The sequence below is a fragment of the Anser brachyrhynchus genome, assembly GCF_964034855.1.
Source record: "Anser brachyrhynchus genome assembly, chromosome: 9".
Taxonomy (NCBI): domain Eukaryota; kingdom Metazoa; phylum Chordata; class Aves; order Anseriformes; family Anatidae; genus Anser; species Anser brachyrhynchus.
In genome coordinates this window covers 2,100,112-2,125,742 of record NC_137703.1, presented here as the reverse complement: position 1 = coordinate 2,125,742, position 25,631 = coordinate 2,100,112, and the positions used below count along the sequence as shown (strand labels likewise).

Below are 25,631 nucleotides of genomic sequence, written 5' to 3'. Positions count from 1 at the left end.
GGCTTAGGCTGGTTCACAGTGAATTCTTTACACACACACACAAAAAAAAAAAAGCACAGCATACGTCAAAAAGCTCAACTACATCACGTATACTACAAGTGCTACCTAAAATTTGATTGAAGTTAAAAAAAAAAAAAACACATGAAGAAATAAAATCTCCAAACTGAAGCTATTGCTAGTGTTTCTTCCCATTCCTTCGTCCACCGTCCCCCACATCCAGTAGCCTTCCCGCCTGCCTGTAGATTTTTCTCCCTCATATTTAAGTTCAACAGACCTCACCGTGCCTCAGCTGTCCCTACATTGTGCCTGCAACCTGAGGCTGTGGTCTAATCATCTGTGTTAGATTTGTGGAGAACCAGCACACATCTGGCGGAATCTATCAGCCAAGAATTCACATCATGACTAGCCTCTAAAAAGCGTAACATAAAAGCCATAAATATAACCAAAAATAATAACTAGCCCCCATTTCTTTCCTTACATTGCATTCACACTGCATAAGGCATCCTTGAACTTTGGCAAACGTGCTATAACGTTTGCTTATTTAAGGAAATCTCCAAATGTCAGAGAACCTGCAGGGCTTTTCTTGAAACTCGTTCCAGCTGAACATTTTCACAAAAATAAAAGCTACGGATGTAAGGGAATCAAGAAGGATTTGGCCCAAAGCAACACCGTACTTACATACAACATTATGCCTGCACTGAGTTAGCATTTACATGCCACCGACAAATCTCTGACACTGTACGCATTCCAAGTTGAAAATGAGTAATTTTCACTGTCTTTCTGTGAATGCTGAGGAAAAGAAGCCCAGCCATTGCAGTTCTCTCTGCGTCTGGTAAACATCAACCATGATCCTGTGCCAGGAATGTAGTTGGTTTTGAACTGGAACTTCCTCCTCTGTTTACTGGAAATCTGCAAAAATGCTGTTAAGCTGAGTAGGTCAGGAAGAGAGAGCACGCAAACAAAATGCAGAGTGGATCTTCTGGTAATAATTAAATGAAAATGGTATCTTCTTTTTCTCACCTAATTCTAACATCCTTGTTTTATCTGTTCTTTATGAGCAAGCAAGATCTCATTAACTGATTAGCGACCTAAGCATCATCAGCAACATGCTCTCCTGACTGTAAAATTCTAAAAAAAGTAATCTCTTGTTTGGCTTTCTGAAAAGGAGCCAAGAAAGCAAGCATATAAAATAAAACCATATTGCTCATAATTTTGTGAAGAGTTAACTTGTATGTACGTTCTTGTCAACTCTTTTCAAATGCCATGTACAGCAAGTGATAAGCAGAGCTGGTGATAAGCAAGCAGCACTGACAGATGACCTTGGTCAATTCGTTACGACTTTGGAGGTTCTTTGCATCGTTTCTGAAGAATAAGGAAGAAATACTGGCATTCCTCTGGACTATATGCTGTAAGTGAGCTGCAGGAGCAAAGGATCTGTGCTTGGAGCACTGACATGAAAAATACTCGGTATTGGATGACAATTCATCCTCCGTGCCTATCCAGAGTTAGTATTTAGCCCGCTAACATAAAATTTTTAAACTTTCAAAGACAGAGAAGTAGTAACTAGCCTACTTACAAAACAATGATTTATCAAGTAAAAAAATAAAATTATTTTAATAAAATGGATTGAGACAAATTTCAAGACAAATTATTATCAATGTTATAATATTTCTGTATTTTGTTAATGAGCAGCATTTACATCTGAACAATTCAGCTGTAATCTCCTGGTGAGACTTCTGAGCATACCACAAAGGAAGGATATTACGTTAAATTACAAGTCCATGTCCCACTGAAGCCTGCACTTACCCAGCCAGGATTGACTGCTCGTATGGCTTGGGCAACTGAGCTTTTTGAGAAGATTGTGAAAAACCGTTCAATGTACTCAAGAGGAAAAAAAAAGTCAGCTCTTTGCTTTGCCCTTTTTTGCAGGAAGTCGTCCTGTTGCTTCGAGGTATTTGTTGATTATTTCTTCTTGAGTACTGGGCAAACATGGTTGATATTTACTGTATTCCATTGTATATTCACCCTTTCCCTGAAGAGTTGGAAAGAAAATAGTCAAAGTTAGGATGCTAAACGAGTAACCTTATTTAGCTGTAGGCCTCACCCAAATCTGTGAAATAACATGCAGCAAAAACTTACAACGAAGTATACAAGCACTGTATACTGAGGCATGTAGATGTAAGATACGAAAATAAACGAACAGTATCTGAACATTGTTTCTTTGATATTGTTGCTTTGTATTATTTACAACTCTGAATGTCTTCCCTCCCCGAAGTATGCAAGGATTTTTTGTCTGATAATTATACAGCTAGTGATAGCTACGTTAATTAAAAAACTGTTAAAGTAACAGTAATAGCTCTAATGATATTTTCCTATTCTTTGTTTCCATTTTTATCACTTTCCGTGCTGCATATATTATGTCAACGCTGATGCAAATTAGCACACTTGGTTCACAGAAGTAAGAATCTTCTAGTGAAAAATCCTTAGAGTACTTACCTCTGTGCAAGACCGCAGCTCAGTGGCATATCCAAACATATCATTCAGTGGCACCTAAAATCCAAGCATATTATTCTTGTAGGAACAAAATATTTTTTCCATCTACTTTTGGTTATCATCCAACTAATCTCAATTATGATATGAAGAGACAGTAAAACCTGGCACTCTTTGTAAACAATACTGATTTTATTATCTGCTTTTGTAAATACCTCATATTTCAACTAATGTATATTCACAATGTATTTTCAGCAGAAAATCCCCATAATCTCAGTTTGAACGTACCAGATACTGGAGTGTGCCAAATTCAGTAACCTGCATCACCTAGCAAGAGATCACGACACTTGAAGTATCGAAGGCTGCAGCTCTAAATACAATTTACAAAGCAGGAATGATGCACAGTATCGTTTGTCATTACTTACAGCTTTGCTGAGAGGATTTACCCTACCACCACTGTTAGATGTACATTTCACATGATCTAACATGAGAACGAATATATTTTATAAGGGACATGAAAGGTGTGAAGAAAAATCCTTTGCGCTTATCTGCGATTACTACAGTTAATGCAGTTATCAGCTGAAGGAAGACAGCTGCCAAAAAGATCCCCCTTAACTCTGTGCATCACTATTGCTGCACAGATTTGTTTCACTCCAAGGCAGCACAGCCAGCCAGTCTTGACAAAAATCACGTTCTGTTCCTTTCTCTGACACTCCATGATTTTAGGTTAATAAACACACTTCTCTGAAGCAGGACAGGTTTACAATAGGTTTACTAACACTGCACAATATGCTTCTACAAATGGAAAATTCATTATAAGCTTATCCGCTGAATAACTTGACTAAAACGTTTAAAATTCTAGCCAGTAAGAAAACCAGTAACAGAGTCAAAAGAAAACAGTGGAGAAGAAAGGGTCAGGAAGCAGCTACCAGCACATACCTCAGCATAGAGAGTAAAGTAACCCTCCAAGCCGTCTTGCCCTGTGATCACTCCATGCCGGCGATTAATTCCAGCTATCACTGCTCCCTGGAACTCAGTGGGTGCCATCACCTCCACGGCCATAATGGGTTCAAGTATACGCACAGTGGCATTTTCCATAGCTGGAGTAAAAAGAACATGAAATACACTCTTAAGCCTATCTAAATCGTACCCATTAAATGATTTTGAATTTGGTCTTGCAAGAAGCCACCCAAAGCCACTCCTGTGGTAAGGCCAGTAGTGACAACTAAGACATGCTTCCTATTGGATCCAGGACAACAAAAGTTAGCGGAACATTAAGCTGTGCTTTGCCAGACTGCATAAATTAACTTCCAACTAAATTCACAGGCAGCTATATAAACTACAGAACAAGCCTGGTGTCATTCAGAATACCCCTATGGATAGCAAAGAACTGTTTAATGGTTAATGCTGAATGTTTCTTATGGGGGGGAAAACAATATTGACTACCTGGAATTCCAGCCCCCGCTACCTTTTATTCCAGAGATGGTAATGCTGTCAGGCATGTAGTTTGATAGAATGTTTTCATTTTTTTACCCTAATAAATATGAAGCTTTTGGTGTTTTTTTAATCTAACCTAGGAAAAAGGACTTTCTTCATACAACTATAAGATTAGTTTGCCTTCCTCAAAATTTCTATGAATTCTTGCGCATATTCTGCTCTACGCAACGAGCCAGACTTTGAATATACGTATGGATACACCAGGCAACAAACCAACCTAAAGAAATGATGTCGTTAAAATTTGCTCCAACAATAAAGAAGCCAGTAGGACTACACATTCAGACTACTAGTTTTATACCTTGCTTTAGGGCTCCTTCTCCTGCTCTGATGAAAGAGAACTCGTTGGAGTCCACCATGTGATGTGCACCATCTTCTAAGACAAATCGGACTCCAGATATCTTGTGCCCTGACGTTAAACCTTTTTCACATGCGTCCCGAAATCCCTGTCAAGTAACATCTTAAAGTTGGTTTTTAGACTGAGGTTAAGCTTTAAAAAGACTGCTATTAACAATGGCCTATAAAAGACACTAAACTTGGTCACCTTAACAGAAATCGTGTAATAAGATAGAAGACAAGGAAAAGGAAAGTACTCAGGATTTTGTTTTGTTAAGGGGCTGTATGATCAAAGACTGAAAGAATGCTTTACGTGGAAAATGACTACTTCAACTATTGGATTGAAAAACAAGATTCTTTTGAGACTGTGTGTTTTTTTTTCCAGGACTTGGGAAAAATCTGGAAGTGTTGCATCATGGAATAATGAAAGAGTTCTTTTAGTTTGATTGAGGATTTCAAAGATCATGACAAGATCGAGAGAAAAGTATTAAAGTTGTATACGATAAATTATACGTTTACACGAACAGAAGAAGCCCACAGAAGTGGAGAAAAAAAAAAAGGAATAGTTGGTAACTCATACATTAAATTAACTTAACTACAGTTACCTATATATTTGGTTTCAGAGAAATCACAAAAAAGTTGCATGTTTCAGAACCAAGGATAATAATTATACGGCCACAATCAGAAGCAGAACATGGAAATTAAAAAGCAGATTTATCAGAAGGAGGCTTGTTTTACTGTCAGAAACGAAAGCCTACCTTTCGTACTAAGGCACTGCTATGGAAATAGAGCAAGCACACGCTACCAAAGAAAACAAACAGCAGCTTCTAAATTAAGTGGAAAAGTTAGGAATGTAAGATATTAAGCAAAAGCATAGAAATTTGATTCTGCTTCCACTGAAATAATGGGAAAAGTCTCCTTGCCTGGGGCAAGACAGTCATAGTAAACGTTAACAGAATATTGGAAAAAAAAAAAAAAAAAACAAGAATCAGTATTTCTTATATCACAAACATACACAAATCGCTTTGTACCTTTTCAACAGCGGGCACAAATTGTTTTGGAACATTTGTGCCAATAGTTCTGTCTTCAAATTCTAATTTTGTGTAGTCTTCAGGATCCAGGGGCTCAAGGACTCCTATAACTTTGCCGTACTGGCCCGCTCCACCAGTCTGTTTCTTGTGTGTATATTCAAACCTAAAACCAAGCAAAAACCCCACAGAACGCTATGTTATTCATTACAGAAATTACGCTCTAACCATGGTTTTATAAAGAAGTTACTGTTGTGCATTTTGCTCCACTCCGTTTAGCTACACTTAATCAGAAAGGCTGAATGTTGTGTGGCTGAAACAGCTGAGAATATTCAAGTGCTCAAAGGAGGAACAACGCGTTTCTTCACCTTGCAAGCTGGAACCTACGAGCCTGTGCTGATTTAACAACTCAAAACACTTCTGTATATGGCAAGCAACGCTAATAAAGCCGGATTACCTTCGGGCTCCTTGCCTGCCTGAATCACAAGCTCTTATTTCCACGCGTACCCACGGTCTCCTCCCACAAAGTACTTTGATGTTAGGAGCACACTGGGCAAGAGTGATTAGGGGAAAAAAAAAACACCAAACTGTGGTATACTTTTGGTTTTTTTTTTAAGGAAACTAGAGGGATTTGAGAGGGATTTAGTTTTTTTTTGCGATATTCAACCCTGGCTGTGTGGTTTCAGGATGTTAGGAGGGGCTACGGTGGTGAGGAGGAGGAGGAGGAGGAGGAGGGCGGCTCCGGGACCGCTCCTCCCCACACCGCCGCTTCCTGCTGCCGGCGGGGACAGCCCTGCCGTGCCGGGCCGCCCTCCTCGCCCCTCCATGTCGCAGGGACCGAGCCCCGCGGCGGAGCTGCCGCCCTCCCACTGCCTCCCCGGCCGGGCGGCGGCGCTGGCCGCGGCCTTCATCGCGTGGCGCCGCGGGAGCCCCGGGCGCGGCCCGGCGCTGAGGGCCCTGAGCCGCGCCCGCCGCCAGGTGAGGCCCGGCCGCGGGGCCTGAGGGGGCGCGGGGCGGGGCGGGGCGGGCGGCGCCTCCCTCAGCTGCGGGCACCCCCGAGGCGACGCCGCCCGGGGGCGATGTACGAAATAGAAGCTGTGTCCTTGCCTGCTTTGACAATGCTGCCGCAGTGACTGGGCCCTTCTCCGGGCAGACGGTGTTCCATCAAGGAAGCCCTACCTACAGAACCTCCGAAGCACGCTCACTTAGAGGAGGATGCTCTTTTTGCTGCTGTCAGGGAGGCAAAATTCACCACAGAGTTGTTGGTTTGCCCCTAAGCCTGCTATAACCCGTGCTCTAGCAAAGCTAACACGCTTGCTTAACTGTAGATAGCCGGTCCTGTAAAAAGACTTAATGCAATTCCTAACAAAATGCAAAATGTATGCGGTGTAAGGAACCCAAGTAAGATTCTTGTCTCAGAGTTTAACCAAGCAGTACACGTTACAGGACAGAATCATACCGGGATACCGGTGTGCAAGACTAGAAAGGGAAGAGGCGGTACTAATCGGGTTCTGCACCAGGTGCATGTTGAATGAGAAATTTTGACAACGGCTGGAAAAAAATAAAAGAATAGCTCAGCTCTGTATGCATATTACAGAGTGACGCTGCTGCGGTCTGTTTCACAATAACTAGAAACTTTTCCAGAATGCGAAGAAATTCAGCATTTTACAAAATAAATGTTCTTGATGTTCTCCTTATTTAGGATATTGATGATGTCGGGCATAAATACCATCTGGAGTTCGTGTTAGAAGACATCTTTGAGAAAGTGAGTTCCGATTTACTTCGTTAACACATTCTGCGGGCAGAAGTTGGCACCACTGATGTGTACTGAACAGCCAAAACTCCAGGCTGCTGATCTTAGCCAAGGCCAGTGGACACACCATAATACCTGGGGATTGTGTTTCAGATTTTTCTACATTGCAAATCAGAGGGAGGGGGAAAAAAAGGTTCAATTTTACCAAAAGGGAATCACCACTTCCTACACCATACAAGCCCTGAGCATCTGATGCTTACTGCTGTGACATCAAATTGAGGGAAATGACAAGGGCATTACAATGTCATTCAATTTCAAATTGAAGTTATGAGAACCCGTGACTCCACCCGAGTAACATGAGTGACATTCTGCACAACCATTGCCTTATAGAACTCTACAGAAGGAAAAGTGCCTTTAAAGTATATCCACAGAAATGCTATGAATGTAATCTTGTCTTAAATAATCACAAATCTCTGTGGGCCATACTCTAAGAAAATAAAAAAATACATTTTAAAATGCAAATTACTAATATTATACATGCATTTAATCAAATATTAATACCTTAATTAACTCTGTAACAGGACAGTACTGTTAACTGCACTGCTGAGGTTCTTTATCATCTGGGCAACAAAAACGCTGCTCCAGATGTGCAATTTACAATTGAAGGAGAACTTAAGAACACAGATGAAGCAGATAACCTATTCTACAATCGAATCAAGAGCCTGAAAAACGAGCTTGTGGCAGAGAACGTACCAGGTACAAAGAAGGGACCTGGGTGAGAAAGAAGCGAGAGAACGTGTTCCATGGCCAGAAGCAAACCTGAGCTAACGTGGTGGTGGTCCATGATCCACGTGGGAGCCCGTACCATAGGAGCTGGGACCAAGGGGGATCGGGCCGTTAGCCCTTCTCTGAATACACGCTTCCTCCTTATTCCGCATGGTGTGTCAATTACAACATTGCCAAATTCATTCATCAGCTCTGAACTGCAGAGCTGATACATGATTTGCATGTGACTGCTCCTTGAAAACCCTCTGTTACCTCTTAACCTCTTCTTTATCTGTTCCTGGTAGCACACCAGGTGCCAAACTGCACTGCTCTGGTCTGCGCCTACTTTAGAGCAACCCCTGCCTTGAAGACCTTACAGAATGTGTGTTAAGAGGAAGAAGTGGAGCACAGGGGTGGTATAGCAGCTATTCCAAGATCATATAGGACTGTAACATCAAGAAACATCAGCCAGGTCCCCCGAGTTTTAGCACCAGACCCTATCTACTAAGCTGTATCATCCCATTAATGACTGCGACTCCATGAATCTTGCTTGATGTGTATTTTTTGCTTTGTTTCCCAGACAGCTACGGCAATGTGCCCCCAGAAATGGAGCCCATCAGAGCGCTAGCCTGGGCTGCCTCTGGCTACGTGATATGGCAGAACTCAACTGAAAATACTAAGTACCAACTTGCCCAAATAAAACACGTGAAGCAAGTGGTAAGTTACCATCAGTGCCCTGAAAGAAATTTAATATTCAGGAGCTAAACAATTGTGGCATGTACCGAACTACAGCTGAGGCAAAGTTCTTAAGCAAGAAACCTCAGCTGTGTCTCAGCTGCTTCATTTCATTTTGAAGCCAGTGTTTAAGCTTTTTGTTCCACCTGCCCCTTTCCTCTACCAAGTCATGAATGCTTTCATCGATGGACTGCCTGTTTATTTAGACTACTTCTTCTCTTCCTGAATTTTGTTTCTAGAAGCAGTCTTCTTGCGAGAGCAGTATTCTATGCTTACTTAGTTAAAATAAAAATTTCCTTTCCACTTAGGGGTCATCCCTTTGCTTACAGTTTTACATTACTTTCCTGCCTTTCATCTATAGTGCAGGCTGATCTGCCAGTAATCTTGCACCTGCACAGCAGGCATTGGAATAATCTTGATTTACATCAAGATCTAGCAATCAGTCACCATAATACTGCATGATATCTCTGCAGTACCCAAGATCTAGCCAAACAGCAATGGGCTGCATCTCAACTTCAATAAAATACAATCTACGTTGCTTTTTGTTTATACTATTCCAGTCTCCATTCATTTGCTAGTTCAAATGCTAATCAAGAAAGAAAATACTGATTTAATTCCACACAACTTTTTTTCCCCAAACTTATCCTTAGTAATGCTGCTTTTTACTTGAGGGGAGTGGAATAAATTAATTTTTAGATGAGACATTCGTATTGCAGGAAAGCTTTTTTTTTTTTTTTTTTTTTAAAGAGTTAAACGACCCATTTAACAATTTCTATAACACTTACCTCAGGGTGAGCTTTCTACCTGATGTTTAAAGTTCAGTCAATTGGAGCATTGCTCCTAGACTTAAATCATCATGATAAGCATCAATTAAGTTTATGATACGGAAACTGCATTCAGGAAAACACATCACAAGACGGCGAGGGAACGGAATACCTCAGGATTAAATGTTTTATATTTCACTATTTTTTGAGTGATGACAAGTACTGTGTTAATCCCGAGCAGCTAAGCTCAGAAATCTACCCTAAGCTCAGAAATAAATACAACTGTCAAATCTTAATACAGCTATTCAAATTGAGTCAACAGCTGCCAGCATCAACAGGCCTTGAAGGCTTTCTACCTGGAAAGGCAACCTGTTTTCAGAAAAGTTACTATCAGAGCAAAAATGTTTAATTTAATAGAATTCTGTAGATTCTTTCAGTTCTACTCTATTCAAACAGGCGAAAATATACTGTGAGTTAAGAATAATTCCTACAGTGATGGTCAACTTTAAATGTAGTATGTAAGCTAGATCTGAAAAAGTGGACCTCCTGTTTAGATTTTCAATATATTGGGTTTTCTTCCGTAAAGAAAGACTTTCAGAGCCCAAATATTTGTCCACCCAGCACAGCCAGTGAATTCTCATGAAGTTTTGGGTATGAAGGCAAGGCAGAAACTCATTTTGGGAGCAGGATTTGTTAACACTTTGCTCCTTCTGATGGCTATCTTAAAGTAGTTCACAGATGGTGCAGGGCTACACACGTGCAAGATTTTAAAACCCTCTTTAACAAACCAGGTGAATTTAAGGATAAGGAAGACAAAAGGCTATTAAGCCAGCTATAATCTTTCTCTAGTAATTTTGTTCCTTCTGCCTGATGAGTAGTTATGTAAAGAGCATGTTCCAAAGGTCAGTAGGTATTCTGTTATTCACTGATAACTTCCTATGCATTATAAAGCATTTGGAGTGTCTTGTAAATCTTACTCTGTTGACAATTTTATTCATGAATTTTCAAGCTAAACTGACACCTTATAGAATCAGATATTCCCTTTCCAAGTAAGTTCCTAAAGTTATGATGTGTCTAGCTTCTTTAAAGGAGGAATTAGTGTGGTTTTAAATGTTATCTACAGTCTCAAAAGTGATTTTTAGAGTTCACAAACAAAACATTATTGTTTTACTGTAATGACTAAGCTACATCTGCTTTATTCATTAACATGAGCGGCCAGTTTCATCTGAAATGTATCAGAGACTTTTTACTATAACCAAAGCGAACTGTTTCACTACTTTTAAGGAAGGGGGAAGTCTTAAGTTCAGCCCTTTTCATCTTATCTTTCCAGAAAAGAAGTGATGAGTATCTTGAATTTGACTACAAGATTCTACTTCATGAAAATGTGTCCCAGGTAAAGTCTTATTTCTAAAAAGCTTTTCTGTTTTGGAGACTGCCAGCTGTGTAATGTCCAACTTGGACATGCAGATGGTGGGGCGTTCACAGATTTGGTGCCTGGAGGTCAGCTGGTGAAACGGGGGAGGTTAGGGCAACGATCACCCATCTGTCTCAGCATTACCTGCATCTGTCCCTATGCAGGCAGGGGAGAACAGGTCTCCAATTTGTGTCAGGAGACTAATTTTCAACCGATTTCCTGCTGTTTCTTGCAAATGGCAGAGGTTCAATACAGTGGTCATTCACAGCTCCCTCCTCTTGGGAAATACTATTGGCCAGGGATAAAGGGAAGAAGCTGCCAGCATCCTGGACTGCTTAACTGCATTCTGGCTGGAGCTGTGAACAGTGCTCCTGCAGGAGAACTTAAAACACTTGAACAATTCAGCAGGACTGTGTGTTGTGCTGCTTATTCTGCAGCATTACTGGTACAGGATCAACCTAGTTAAAGCCAGCCCAGGTATGGCTGTTAGCGCAGTCAGTTCCAGTTCAGTATTGTTCAAAGAAAACACCTTCTCACTTCCTGCATTTTTACTTTCTACCCACAGGAGATTATTCCCTGGCAAATGACAGTTCTTTGGCATCCGCAGCATGGCACTGAAGTAACACAGAACAGCCGTCAGCCACAACACGTATAGGACGACTGCAGCATCTGATACAGCAATGGAAGAAGCTCAGATGCTACCATAAGCATTTCAAGGGGGGGATATGTAAGTCGGTGGGGTGGACACACAATAAAGCTACGAAGAAAGAGCCTTTGTTCAAACAAACATTTTCCCCTTCTATGTTGTGCTTCAGTCTGGCACTTTCTCTACTTTGTAGTCAAATTCTGTGTCAAAACAAACAAAAAATCTCCGTTGTTGCTAAAAAGAATACTTACGGCACAGGTGCAGATATGTTCTCTCTAAAGGCAACTTTTGGCTTTCCCATGGTGCAAGGGCAACCATATTCTCTGTCCATTCGCTGCAGGAAAAAAAAAAAGTATGAAATAGAGTTGTACCTACACCACAGCAATAATTTTATTACAAAACTTTTTGAAATGAGAAACTTGATCAGGGTTAACCAGTTTTTCAGTTTGGGAGTGGACTGATTTGGGAAGTTTCTGTTTTTGTCTTTTACTTTCCTTCAAGAAAACAGTGTTAAAAATTATGTACTGTCGTTTTGCAGTCATTCATGTTTAGGGGCTATAGCTTTACACAGGGAAAAGCAACCATGTGATTATTTTATTCAAGTTTACGTCTTCCAAAACAAAAGCCATCTTTTCTTCAGTCTTTCAACATTTCAGATACATCTGCTGTATCTAGACTAAAATCCAGAATAGGTATCAACTTGAAAGAAACAAATAAATCACTGCAAGTAACTATTCCCTCCTGCCTGCATCATCTCTCATTATGGAATGATACCTTTTTTTAAAGGTGGAAACAGAATATTTCTCTTTTCTTGCAGGAAATAATTAACAGTAAAATTCATTATAAGCAAAGGCTGCTAAAGCAAAGTATAGTGCTTAATACAACATTTTAATGTCTTTGAACCAAAAAAAAAGTAAAAATATTCTAGACAGAAGCTTCATTTAAATAGATTATAAGCCTTCAAAATAGATCCACTAGAGAGAAAGAGTCTTCAGAAGTGGACTAAGAAGTTAAGCATTTCCCTAAGCAGCTATTAGTGGTCACATTAATGCCGTGGTACTTTTTGCTAGGAAAACCTCAAAATAGCTGTAACATGAGAACCATGATTTACACTAAAGTAAGTTTAGTTGTGCACCTGCAAAGAATCCTGCAAATTTGAAGAGACCTAAAGTACTCAATGCCAAAATCACGCCTAAAGACCGGCATCGATTATCCTATCTGCAGATGAATTTTTGTATAGCGATGCAATGTCTCCACCAGAAAGGAAGAATTGTTGGTTAGCAAAATAGTCAAAAGCAGAGTCCATGGATTCTGCTTTCCAAATTACCTGGGCATAGATTTCCAAGTGCAGTTCTCCCATTCCAGAAACAATGGTCTCTTTGCTCTCATCATCAAAATGGATTCTAAAGGTGGGATCTTCCCTTGAAAAGCGGCTCAGACCTTTTGAAAATTTATCGAGGTCACTCTAAAAAACAATTACACATGCAAAGCAAACATTAACTGAACATCCAGAAGTCACACAAAGAAACCAGAAATTTTCTTGTCGACTGCTTAGCACTTCTACTCTCACGAGATTATTTTCTGAAACAGCCAGGCATTTAGAGCTGCATTTATTTCTCCAGTTATTTGAAGTCCATGTTTACCTAGCTCAAAGACACACATGTTCTTTATGGTTAAGTAACACATCATTCAGGTAACGTGGATATGTTCTTAAGTACTTTCAAAAGAATATTTCACAACAATGCTCACCTTAGTCTATACGATTTTGTATTTGACTGCTAACCAGCACAAAGTAATAAAAGCGGCAGAAAGAAGGCAACTCGGTCAGAAGAGGGTTGATTCACAGGTTCCTACCTTGTTGGAAGGCTTCATAGCTACCGAAATGACAGGATCAGGGATGTGAATTGATTCCTGCAAGTCATGAAGGAAGAGATCATTCAGTCAGGTTTTGCTACACCTAGTGACACAACTTCTACAGAAAATGTTGATCACAAGAACTCTGGGTCACAAACAGATGACTGCTTTACTTAGCAAACTGAATCTAATATCATTGTGTAAGTACAACAAAATTATGTAGTTCTCCTCAGGATTGCTACAAGGCTATGACTTAATAAATGCCATGCTGCCAACCACAGCATTTCCAATACTTACCTAGAGGCAAGCTGGTCTCTGTATGGATTCACACTACTTCTGACTGCTTTCCATCAATTTTTGTAAATGTACGTATAAATAAAAATGATATCTTTACATCTGTATACAAATACATAGCTCAGTAGTATCCAGTTACCCACGGACAGCAAATGATGCAGTAATGCTTCCAACAGCCCTGAACAGTTTGACAACACTGCAATAGTGGATTTGATGTCAAGTGTAGTAAACAAATGTGCATCTCTTGAGTGTACCGTACTTCTACATATACAGCCTTCCTGAGGTATAACAATCACAAAAAATATTTGCAGTTGTGAATACATCAAAAATATTTAAACAGGATAAATGATTTAAAAAATTTACAACAAAATCCTAGTAAATTACTGTACGTGATGAGGCGTACAGATGAGGGGGCATACTCACCATGGAGATGTCAGTGCTCGTTTTATCAGTGAACGTATCCCCACTAGCACAATCAATTCCAAACAACGCACATATGTCTCCTGCATAAACTTCGTTCACATCCTTAAGAAAGAAAAATTTACTGTTTAGAGGACACTGAAAAAGATATTCGTGTATTACAACCTACATTTGGTTTTAAGCAGAGATATAAACACCATATTTAAAAGCCTAATGTTAAGCTCCTTTTTTTTCCCCTATCCATTTCTTCAAAGCAAATGCCCAAAAAGTGTATCTCAGCTTGGATGCTAACTTAATTTAAGGATGCAAAGCAAGCAACAAAACATTTTTACAGGCAGTCGTGATCCAGCTTAAGTTAAGGAATAGAGTTAAGGAATTTTAAACAGGAATGGGTTGCATTTGCAGCAGTTTGAGAATCAATTTTCAGTTTAAGAATAGTGTTCAACAATCACATGAAAGAAAACTGCTCTGTGTTTTGCCAATCCTATTTCCCTTTTCCCACAAGCATGGAACATGGGGATAATACCACAGCTAGTTTTCTTTAGCTGTCATCTCAAAGCCATCTTATAATGCTTCCTGGGCAAAGATTATTCCACTTCAGTGGGAATAATACACTGAAGATCATTCAGTTTCTTGTAGACGTCTATTAAATGCTACAGGCAAATACGAATTAACAACAAAAGCAGAAATTTGACATACCACATCATTCAGAGATACCTGAAAAGTGAGAAGCGTGTTTAGTAAGAGCATCTCAAAAGGCGGCCCGTGTACCTGGACTGCCCCTCACTCACCTCCATGTTGTCTGAATGCATTCGGACAAGTCTTTGGACACGCACTCTCTTCCCAGTCCTAGTGTTATAAATATAATCAGACTTCTTCAGCATCCCCTGATAAACTCGAAGGTAAGTTAACTGCCCGAAACGGCCAGCCTGAAATCACAATTCATTAAAAATCAAACATAATCCTTCTGGGAGTCAAGACAACTACTATGTGAAGTATGATCTGCACTGACTGACCAAACGATTCTGTTTTGAATTTACACACTAGATACAAAAACGAAATTTTGTTTAGCATAGTCTCAGCTTTCACTTGGCTCTGAAAAGGAGCTTGACATTTATTGGCTATTTCCTTTACTTCACCAATTTTACCAGTGCTGAGCCTTCCCAACAGAGGCACACATTAGCTAACAATTTGGTCAGCCACTTTCCACATGAAAATCTGAACTGCTACTCTCTGGGCAGCAAGCAACCCATTTGGTTAAAACTGTATTTTTTCCTTTTTGTCTCTCTCATGTTCCATTATTTTCAGCTTAAACAAAAACTGGATTTTTCTCTGAAAGTATTTGAAATAAGCCAAACTTCCCCCAACAAAAAACACTTTCAGGTTTTAACTAAGAAAAATAAGAGAACTGCGAAGTATTTGAGGCCCACAATCCATTTTAAGACTTCCAAATCTGGCAGTGTCTGATACATTTGTGGATATTATGGTTGGAAACCAGGTTTGTGTTTTCTACTGTTCTCTACTGTTTTTGCTGCATTAGAGAAAAACATTAAACAGCTTACCTCTAGTTTAAAAGCGAGGCCTATAAAAGGCTGGGAATTGTCTCGAGCAGAGTTCAGTAGGAACTTGGCTTTGTCCTCAGAATCCCTTAAAAAAAAAAACAGGAATGGAAATGGAGTTTATGTTAAGAAGAAAACACAGCAGTCTCCTCTAAACACAAGTCCAGTCTTGGAAAGTCCCAAGGGCCCTCGGTTTCACAGCTTTATAGCTGAGGCTTAGAAGATGCTGGGTTGTTCTGTTCTTGCATTTGCAAAACAGGAAGGTTTCAGTAAGTGCCAGCAAGGGGATTATCCACCAAAACACAAAACAAGAGCACGTTACATACACTGAATTGCAGCTTGCATGTCACAGGTTAACTTGTCTGTACCGGCAGGTACAGAAGAAGGCATATAACAGGAAATGGTCACCCAGCGGCTGACCTAAAAGCAGCTGAACATGCCAATCTTCGAGGCTTTGCAACGCAGCTTTGCAGTAAGACTGCAACGTGGAAGCAGAAGCACAAGGAAGGGATGCTGCAGAACTCCTCTGCCAGTGCCCACAAGCCACATTAGGCATTTCAGCCCGTCCCAGCAGGCAGACGTTAACATGTAGGGAATGGCCCAGCAGCAGCGAGGACTCAAAAATTCAGGTGACCGCTGGGAGAAAGCCATAAACCGTATTTATTAGCATCATTTCTATTTAGCTCTCATTGAGCCTGAACAACTCGAATGCATTAAGAAGGCCTGGTGACCACCCCTAAGCCACGACTGGAATGTGAAGGGCTGCTTGCTGCCTCTGATGTCGGGTTTCATATTTCTTAATTGTGATGGCACATCTGCTTCAACAGCCACGTCCAAATGAATAAAACATCAGTTAACGTATTTCAGATGTGCTCTCTCCTCTAATGTAGGCATGATTTCAAGGGTTATCATTAATTTATAAGAGCTGTCTCAGCATATAAATGTTACGTTTGAAAAATAGTTAGTGCGCATTAGAAGTACAAGTATAAACAGCAACCCTGCAATGACAGGTGAGCTCTCCTACTTTTGGAATGTGGCGCAGAATTATAATTGCATTAATTAATGCAAATGGTAAATGGCCGTGTATTTTGTTACTGAAGTTCCCCACTACATATTGCGCTGCTTTCAAAGCTTATTCTAAGACCTCACCGAAGGTTAACGAACGTACTTACCCCTGGTTAAGAATAGCGTAGTTCTCAACTTCTGAAGGATTTGGGAGGTATTCCAAGACAGCATCCAGCAGTGGCTGTACTCCTTTGTTCTTCAAAGCACTTCCCACAAGTACGGGGGTAAAGGACTGTTTCAGTGTTGCTCTTCTGATTGCAAGCTGGAAAAATTATCAGTGCATTACTGGCCTTCTGCAACAGCTTCAGGAGTCTGATGCAGCACCAACATGAAGCATTCCAGACATCCCCTCCATCCACGCTGGCTATCTTTACTCCTGCAGTAAAGCAGCCACTCCCACAGCCTGCTGGAGCCCCCCCACAAAAGCCCCCATGACACCTTGCTCACTGGTATCCTACTGAAGCGAGAGAATTCCCCCCCACGCCCTCCAACAACCTACATTCAACTTAGAATTGATAATGCTTAAGAAATACAATGGTAACCCCAAAATATTCAGAAAAAGGTCCTTGATTCTGCGTTGATAAAGTCAGGATTCTTCAAGTCTGTCTAAGGCCTCTCATTCCCCATATTTAACTTCATTGGGAAACAATACACGGATATTTGTGAAAGCAAGATGAGACGCTTCAGCTTCTCTAAAATACGGAAAATTCTGCTGAAAGAGAAATTTCGGTAGTACAGAGATATTTGGATAAGTGTCATGCCTAAGGAATCACCGTTTTTTGATGAGAAGTTTTTTAACACCACAGCAGAAGAACCTATTCACATCCATCTGCAGTTGCTGAAGTTGTGCGGCTGCCTCGGGAATCCTTCCAGGATCTCCTAGGGGGCTGAGAAAAAACCTAATGGCACACCAGCCTCCTGCTTACTCAGTGCCTTCCACCCACGCTTTGCAATGTCATGCGATGCTTAACGGAGCACCAACAGCTTCCAGAACGGCTTTTATCGCTGCTGTCTGTAAAGGTTTGGAAAGGTGGGCAGGAAGGAACTAACCCCAGTCAGTTACTGAAGCCAGGACTGCTTCCTCGGCCTCACCTCTCCCTGCCACTAGAGGATGCCACCTCCCCGCAGACACGGCGGCCTCGCTCCAACCGAAAGCAGCTCCTGCTTGCTTTGATAAACTGAAATAAATGGATTCTCCTCAACAGACTAAGATATATCACATCACCTAACCTGGAGTTATTTAGAGAACCTGAAGAGAGAAGGCTGAACTATCTTTATCATTAAGGGAGAGCGCAGCTTGGGCTGTCTGAGCCAAAAGTGACAACGGAAAAAAACAAAAACCTTTGACAGAGCAAACATAATATCCTTCCTTTAAATCATTTTGAGAATGAGATAAGTGTTTCCTTCGATTTGTTCACTTAATGATTTCACAAAAGTGATACAAGGAAAAAGTTCCTACATCAGCACTTCTGCTCCTTTGGCCCACGTCTGCTCTTACACACTGCAACACTGCAAACACCCCTGAGCCGATGCCCAGCGTTTCTATTTGGCCACGTGTTTTCAAATAGAGCAACATGACTGCAATTTACCCTCACCAACAATTATCTTTGGGGCGGGGGAGGCGCCCTTTTACTTCCTTACAGAGATTATTGTCACCCCGTGCCCCACTGAGCAGCTGGGGCACGTCAGCTCCCTGAGCGCAGCGTTACGGATGGCAGCAAACCGGGTGATGTCGAGCCAGCTGATCTGCAGCAACCACCGCGTGCGAGGACTGTGCCATCCAGGAGCGACACTTAGCATCATTCCTACGAAAAGATTCTTTTCAGCGGAGACTTGGCTGCTGGCCACTGAAAGAAAATCCATCTTCGGGGACGTATTAGTACGAATTAACCTGCGCCTGCAATGCTACAGCCATTATAGCTGTAATTAATTGGCTTTCAGAAGTGGGAAGCAGATGCATGCTGAATAGACAAATTCATTTTTGCAACAGATTTTCATCCCAGCAGGAGCTATCAAAAATAGCTCGGTGCTCAAAGTCTGCCACCTCTCACGGTGCTGGTGTACTCACAGCTGTACCGTTCCCTCCTCTAGTTGGAGGGCTGGTCCCTGCAGGTCTCCAGAATTGCTATTCTATTTCTATCTTTACCTAAGAGAGACGGGCTGCTTTGAAACACGAACATAAAATAATATTTGATTACCGGAATGGCTAAATGTATGGTTATATCAATAAGAGCTACATTTTTTTGGTACTTCTGAAAAAAAGCCCTTTGCTTTTACACCTCGAGCCAGGTGGGGATATTCAGATTCCTGCCTACTCCTCACCACCAGTAAATCACCCAGACAGCCAAAAACAAGGCGCGTGGGTTGTGTTTTGTTTTTTTAAACTCAAACCCAAGGTCTGTTACAAAGTTAAAAATGATCAAAGTTTAGCGGCCATGAAGATTCAAATTAATTACCCCTGGGGGACCCGCAGCGCCCACCAGCTCTGAGCAGCTGCCAGCCCTCCATATCCTAACGGATACAGTGGGCAACTTCCAGGAAAGCAAGCAGTGCGAATCTTACCAGGAAAAAAGGACTACTGCACAAAGGCAAGCAGGCCCTGCCAAGGAGACAAATGCTCAGAAGAGGACTTCAATGTCACAGCTCTGTTTAAAGTAACACTCTGATCACACCTGACCTGAGCCCAGCTGGCCTGGCGGGCTCCGCTCACAGAAATAGCTCCCGCTCCTAACACGTCTCAGCTCGGCTCGGCTCCTGCAGCTGCCCGCTGAGCACCCAGCGGGGAAAAGCAAAAGGAGGTGGGAAGTGTCACGTCAGGCAGGCTTCGGCCCCCAGTGAGGCTCTGTGCAACGCTCCGCTGCTCTAAGACAAACTGACCTGAACTTCACCAGCAGCTCTCTTAGGAAAAGCAGTCTGCCTGCGACACTTCTGCCACGGCTACCGGCACTTCACACAGCACTTTTGTGGTTATTTTTTATTTATTTATCACATGAAGGAACTGGTCCCCTCTGGCAGTATTCAATCGTTGATTAATAACTGTTAATAGCGGCCACTGGAAGATTATTGTTCAAGCTGACTTCTGAGAGTAGCAAGAGGTAGCGGCAAATACTCACAAACACTTGCACCAAGCGTGAATTAACTCAATCTGCACGGCCATAACACAGCTGAAAGGGCAGAAAGCGACCACGCTGGAATCGTGCCTGCAATACAGCCCTCGGTACGGCTCCCTTACGCTACCGGCTGTCATGACACGAAGCCCAACAGCTCGCTGCGTGCCAACGGCTGCACGTTGTTGCCCTGAGTTGCACACCCATCGCGGGGGCTGCGTGGCGCATGCCAACTTGCTGAGCAGTGCCCTAAGGTAGCTGTCCTCAGGCCACCCCCCGCTCACAGCACAGGAAAAGCGAGCCCACGTGTGGTACAGGCTGTCTCTGGCTGACTGGGGTAGGCAAGCTTTTCTGCCTGTCCTGACTAAAGCTAACACCACAGTCGTTAGTCACCTGCAGTCCTCAGGGAAGGGACTGTCGCCAAGTCTGACACAAAACAGCCTAAAACAAAGAACACGTTTGTGTCTACTCTCCAGCCTCCACTGAACAGTGTAAGCAGATCTCACCCAGGAGCAAACGGCTGCAGGACCTGCAAAGTAACGCAGAGCTGCAGCAGCTGGGCTTCGCAGGCCTCCCCACCACGTTTTGTTACGGGGACATGCACTTGAAAAAACAGTGATACCAAACTGCCCTGGGAACAACCAAATTTCAGTCTATGACCATCTGATGTAGAAAGAATAGTGTTCTTCCTCACTTCTGTGCACATCCCTCTGTGTTGGCATGTTTGCCATTTGGTATTTAAAGTATTTCATAAAATAAATCACGTACAAGCCTTCCGCATCTTTCAAGAAATTAGTTTTTTCTTCTCTTTTGAAAATCTTTTTTTTGACCTAGATTCCTTTCCTCTGGAGTCTCCAAGTCAAGTCATTCCCATTTCTTTCTAGTGTACTGCTCCTTTTACCCCAGATGGATGTCATCAACACAAATACAAATCAAGGCAGGATTTCCTAGGCCCAAAGAAGACTTACAGCATCTCACAACTGATTCACTACAGGATACGAGGTAAGTCACAGACATCAATAGCTGCACTGCAGGCAGGTAACAGAATGGCAAAAACAAGCAGATGTACCTTAGAGGTAAGCAAATGGCTCAAAGGGGCACCCACAAGCTCAGACTTTGCGATCAAAAGCTAAATTTGGAATGGGCCCTCAGTAGGGATTGGACTGGGAGTCCACCTGCAGGAGGTGACGTCCTACAGAACTCAGCCAAAGAGAATTTCTTCAAGACTTCAAGAAATGTTTTAGGGAGAAGGGAAAAAATCAGAAGGAACACGACATTAAGAAGAAACACCATAAAGTTACCTTTAAGTCTGCAGCTGTAGGGATCTTTTCTTCCAAGAACAGCTCCCCAAGTTGATCATCCGAATTAGCAACACACTCGATCAATTCCCCACGCCGATCTGCAGCCTCTGCTCTAAATTCAGCTGGAATTTCATCGTATCGAACAGTCTGGCTAAAAACACACAAATAATACAACCACTCTGAAGGAATACCACATGGGCCAGCCTTTCAATCAGCAGTCGTCGTGACGACCAGCCTGACCGAGAAAAATTTACCGTTGGCATGGATATTAAAAATAAATAAATAAATAAATAACTGCATTATTAACTCGCTATCTTTGATGCTTTGATGCTTTAGCAGGAAAGCGTTCTTCCCACTCACGGTAGGAGTTTGCAAGGCTGCAGGACAACCTGATCAACAAGCTCACCCACATCTTATCTTCATCCCAGTAAGCTCACGCCAAATCTACACTATCTGCTCCGTTATGAAGCAAGTCTCCTAGCTCGCTGGGTGGCATGTACTGCTACCACCCCTTCACACCGCCGCAGTTAGCTAGAGATTCATGCTGAAGCGACCAGTCACTAAACCTGACTGCAGAATCACTTTGCGGTAATCTGGAGAGCTCAGCCCTGGCACAAGCTGCATCCCTAACTTTCCAAACAGCAGACTTCTTCATCTCTGAATAAAAAGTATAGGTAGCATCACACATTCAAAGAGTGACTTCAGCACAAGAAATATGCAAGTTCCAAACCTTACCCAAATGCACCATCAAAATATATAGCTCTTTCTTCAATTAGATCTATAACTCCTTTAAAGTTTCCCTCCAAACCAATTGGAATCTGAACAAAAGCTGCGTTGTGTTTTAACTTGGATCTGAAAAAGTGAGGAAACATCGATTAGTTGAAGAAAAAACAGTCACTTCCATACATGTGCTCCAGATAGTCTTTGAACGACACCCCATTCCTACACCGTATCCCCATATTCTGTTCTTTTAGCAGTGCCAAAATCTACCAATACTGATGAAAAACGCCTAGTTGCATTTTAACCTGAGTAACTGCCTGACTTCTATATCCCAACAGATACAGTGAGCAACTTCCATGGGAAAAAAGGCAGCACAAACTGCTTTCAGATTAATTACTTGATTACGGGAGTTCCTTCTCCCTTGCTGCACATTAACATATGTATCGCACAGATGAAGTTAGGCACAGAAAGGTGGCAGGTAAGAGGCACGCGGAACTCCTGGTATTTGAACCAGACACTGCCCAACCTTGTGTCATTGCCCTGCTGTGAGCTACACGACATTTCCTACCAGTACCTAGGAAAAATTAAAAGGCTGTTTTTTAAAGTGGCTCTGAATATAGTTCCAGCATCAAAATAAACACCAAAAACCCAACTCTCAGACAGTACAAGTCTGGGCTGACGCTAACATTTGTTTTGCTCCCATTTTCTTGACAAAAGGGAGAGTTGTTATAGGTCAGAGTAAGATTTAACCTCGAGCCATGCATTATCTCCCAAAACGGGATTACAGACTCCACAAGAGAATGTTTTCAATATTTTTAGTATTAATCTGCTATGTGAACAGTTCAGAATTACTTCACAGGTAAGTTAAAGTGATAGATACCTCAACTGCTGGACTGCTCTGGCTGGACTAGAGCCCTGTCTGTCCAGTTTATTGATGAACGTTACGAACGGCACACCGTAACGTTTCATTTGCCTGTTCACGGTTATTGTCTGGCACTGAACTCCTCCAACAGCACAGAGAACCAGAATAGCTCCATCAAGAACTCTCAAAGATCTCTCTACTTCAATTGTGAAGTCTACGTGTCCTAAATAACAACAACAACAGAAAAAGTTATTCATAGATGATAAAAAGTAGTAATGGTTTTCTCACAGCTGCAGAAAACAGCAACACCCAATGAAATCGGTCTCCAGACATACCGAATCTCAAGGTCAGTCACTAATGAGCACAAAGATGGCACCATGTTTTTTATATACGAAGGAAGAGCAACCCTGAAGCATTCAGAACTGCCATTACCTGGCGTGTCTATGATGTTGATGTTGGTGTCCTTCCACATGGTGTACGTTGCTGCAGACTGGATCGTGATTCCACGTTGCCGCTCTAGCTCCATTGAATCCATGACAGCTCCAACTCCATCCTTACCTTTCACCTTAGCAATAAATAAATAAATAAATAAAAATTATTCCAAGAGTTTACTGAGAATTCTACAGGAGCAGGAGTGATCCTTCATACAGTGAGCATCATCCTTCACGCAGCAATGAAAAGGAGTTGTGAGAGAATCACTAATTCCTGAAGTGCAAAGAAGCTTGATTTTTTTGCAGCTTCATCTACTACGCTAATGTGTTTTGCTCTCCTGAAGATCATCACCCTGAAAGAGGTTATCAAAAATCTGCCACAAATTAGGCTTCACTGTTAATTTAATAAGCTAATATATCTGAATGTAAAAACTATATCCTTATGTTCTCTCAGTTTCTCACAGCCTTCTCTGACAATATTAAAAGAAACATGTATCTCCCATGGTATATTTACCAGAGATAGGGAGAAGTCTCGAAATATGATTTTAAGTATTCTGGAAGAAGGAGAACACTGCAGCAAATGAGGGATCACTTTGATTCCCTTCTTCTCCATTTATTTTTAAAGGGGCATCAAGGACAGCGTGCCCACCGGGTCTGTAGGCACAGCTCCCTGACCCCACACAGCAGGCTGCAGATGAACAAGTCCCAGCACCGCTGCGATGGCACCCAACACAGCCCACAGAGAGCCACCCTGCTCTGGCATCCCCCGAAAACTGACCTCGTGCATTTGTGCTATCCTGCCAGTGTAGAAGAGGACTCGCTCCGTTAACGTTGTCTTCCCCGAGTCGATGTGGGCGGAGATGCCGATATTGCGGATCCTCTCGTTGGGAAGGATGCCTGAGGAGCAGTGCCTACAGACGTTCAGGAGAAACTGGAAGAGAGAAACATTGCTGGTTTAGGGAAGAACAGATACAAACGCAGCTCAAAAAACTTCTGGTCAGCCTGCTCTTCTACAGCAAATTGCTCCCAGGCGGCCTTTCCGAGCATCCTGAAGCCCTCCAGAGCCCCCAGGAACCAGGCAGCCCCCCCAGGCCAAGGCCCGCCGTGTTGTCCTTTATCCCTATCCCCTTGATGGAGCCACTCCAGCTTTCCTCCGCCAGTCGGGTGCCTTCAGACCAACGAGGGACTTCTCGAGGTCGAATACAGACAACCCTTTTTTCCCAGAATTGCCACTTTTGGCCTCTTTTCCCCAATCCCCCTCCCGCCCCGTCACGGTGCGGCCCGGCGCAGGCCCGCTCCCCCTCTGCGCGTCCCCGCGGCCGGGCCCTGTCAGGGCGCTCCCCGGCCCCCGCCGCGGCCCCTCGCGAAATGGCGGCCGGTCCCCGCCCGTGCCCCGCTACCTGCCCGCGCCGCCGCTGCTGGCGGCCCCGCGCCGCCCCGGCCCGCAGCGCCCGGAGCATGGCCGCCGCCGCCCGCCGCCGCCTCAACGCGACGCTTCCGGAGCGCGGCGCATGCGGGGCCGGCGCCGCCGGGAGCGGGGCCGGGAGCGGGGCCGGGGCTCGCCGCGTGCCCCCGGGATCGGGCGCCCCGGGGCCGCCTGAGGGGATTTCGCCTACGCGCAGCCCTCGGAGAGCGCCGGCAAGGAGGAGGCCTGAGCGCTTCCTTGGGTAGCGCAAGGGTAAAAGCGCAGAAAGCGGGGGTGTTCAGATATCGCCGTTCCCACGTTTGCCGGAATTCTCGGTTTTAAACCAATGCTGAAGCTGCTCCCGCCTCCTCACCCTGCCCTTCTGCCCTCGCCTTGCACGGGCACGTTGGGGAGTAATGGGAGGTGCAAGGCGGCTCCTGCTTTTGGGGGGCTTTGACATGTAAATGTGAGACCCTAAAAAGAATACAACTCATCTTCCCCCCAAAAAATGATATTGACTCATATTAGATGAAAATAAGGGCTACTTATACTAGGGAACCATGGCTGTAGACAGGCCTGGGTTATGGCATATAACAGCTCAGTGTGCACTTAAGGGACTGTGATAACCAGCACCTCTCTGCCTGGGGACTTGGGAGACAGCAGTGACTGAGAGGGACAGGAGAGCTGGCCTGCTCTTTAAGGGCTTCTTGGGACTGAGCTTATTCAATACTTTATGAAAAAAACGCACACTGGAACAGGCTCCCCAGTGAAGTAGTCACTGCACCAAGCATGTCTGAATTTAAGAAGTGATCAGACTGTGCACTTAGTCACATGGTCTAAACTGGAAAGTAGCAGCTGGAAGAGATGACATTCTAACACTCAAATGATAGCTCAATGAAGTAATGTATATAGCAAGTTTTATTTAAATATTTGAGAGTAGAGATACTTTTTTTTCCTGGTATAATCATAGTTAGTCTTTAATGTAAGAAACACTTGGCCCATGACCAAATGTTTTCTTGTTGCAAAGCTTTTTTTTTTGTTTGTAGTAAATGCATGTTTTTCTTCTGGAAAGAGACCCATTTCCCTTGCTGTGTTGCTACTGATGTCACATGGAAGAATATTTTAGAGCAGCCCAAACTAAGTAATGCACAAATCATTGTGGTATAAAGTAAGCCAAACACTAAACAT

At 42.9% G+C, this 25,631-nt stretch overlaps 2 protein-coding genes across 2 annotated transcripts; one reads left to right on the top strand and one right to left on the bottom strand.

Annotated features, from left to right (window-relative positions):
* Positions 1 to 1,654: 1,654 nt before the first annotated feature.
* On the bottom strand, positions 1,655 to 24,593 carry GFM1 (G elongation factor mitochondrial 1). The gene is made up of 18 exons (XM_080604989.1): positions 24,439 to 24,593; positions 23,817 to 23,969; positions 23,040 to 23,172; positions 22,626 to 22,830; positions 21,761 to 21,877; positions 21,026 to 21,176; positions 16,725 to 16,879; positions 15,556 to 15,640; positions 14,785 to 14,922; positions 13,997 to 14,098; positions 13,280 to 13,336; positions 12,753 to 12,890; positions 11,677 to 11,759; positions 5,352 to 5,514; positions 4,286 to 4,430; positions 3,430 to 3,590; positions 2,497 to 2,550; positions 1,655 to 2,032 (listed from the first exon to the last, which is right to left on the bottom strand). Exons 1-18 carry the CDS (start codon positions 24,496 to 24,498, stop codon positions 1,901 to 1,903), a joined length of 2,232 nt encoding a protein of 743 aa, XP_080461115.1. The 5' UTR covers positions 24,499 to 24,593; the 3' UTR covers positions 1,655 to 1,900.
* Positions 5,825 to 11,566, top strand: LXN (latexin). Its single transcript, XM_080605000.1, has 6 exons — positions 5,825 to 6,326; positions 7,051 to 7,113; positions 7,683 to 7,857; positions 8,447 to 8,583; positions 10,696 to 10,758; positions 11,345 to 11,566. The coding sequence occupies exons 1-6, from the start codon at positions 6,036 to 6,038 to the stop codon at positions 11,432 to 11,434; spliced, it is 819 nt and encodes a 272-aa protein (XP_080461126.1). The 5' UTR covers positions 5,825 to 6,035; the 3' UTR covers positions 11,435 to 11,566.
* Positions 24,594 to 25,631: the final 1,038 nt, after the last annotated feature.

What these genes read in the sequence shown, in the direction of transcription:
- LXN (XM_080605000.1), top strand. Translation starts at nt 6,036, where the DNA reads ATGTTAGGAGGGGCTACGGTGGTGAGGAGGAGGAGGAGGAGGAGGAGG. An exon ending in TAGAAGACATCTTTGAGAAA is followed by an intron (nt 7,114 to 7,682) that starts GTGAGTTCCGAT and finishes ACTCTGTAACAG; the next exon opens with GACAGTACTGTTAACTGCAC. An exon ending in TGTGGCAGAGAACGTACCAG is followed by an intron (nt 7,858 to 8,446) that starts GTACAAAGAAGG and finishes TTTGTTTCCCAG; the next exon opens with ACAGCTACGGCAATGTGCCC.
- GFM1 (XM_080604989.1), bottom strand. Translation starts at nt 24,498, where the DNA reads ATGCTCCGGGCGCTGCGGGCCGGGGCGGCGCGGGGCCGCCAGCAGCGG. An exon ending in GGATAGCACAAATGCACGAG is followed by an intron (nt 23,173 to 23,816) that starts GTCAGTTTTCGG and finishes TTTATTGCTAAG; the next exon opens with GTGAAAGGTAAGGATGGAGT. An exon ending in CTACAGCTGCAGACTTAAAG is followed by an intron (nt 16,880 to 21,025) that starts GTAACTTTATGG and finishes TAATTTTTCCAG; the next exon opens with CTTGCAATCAGAAGAGCAAC.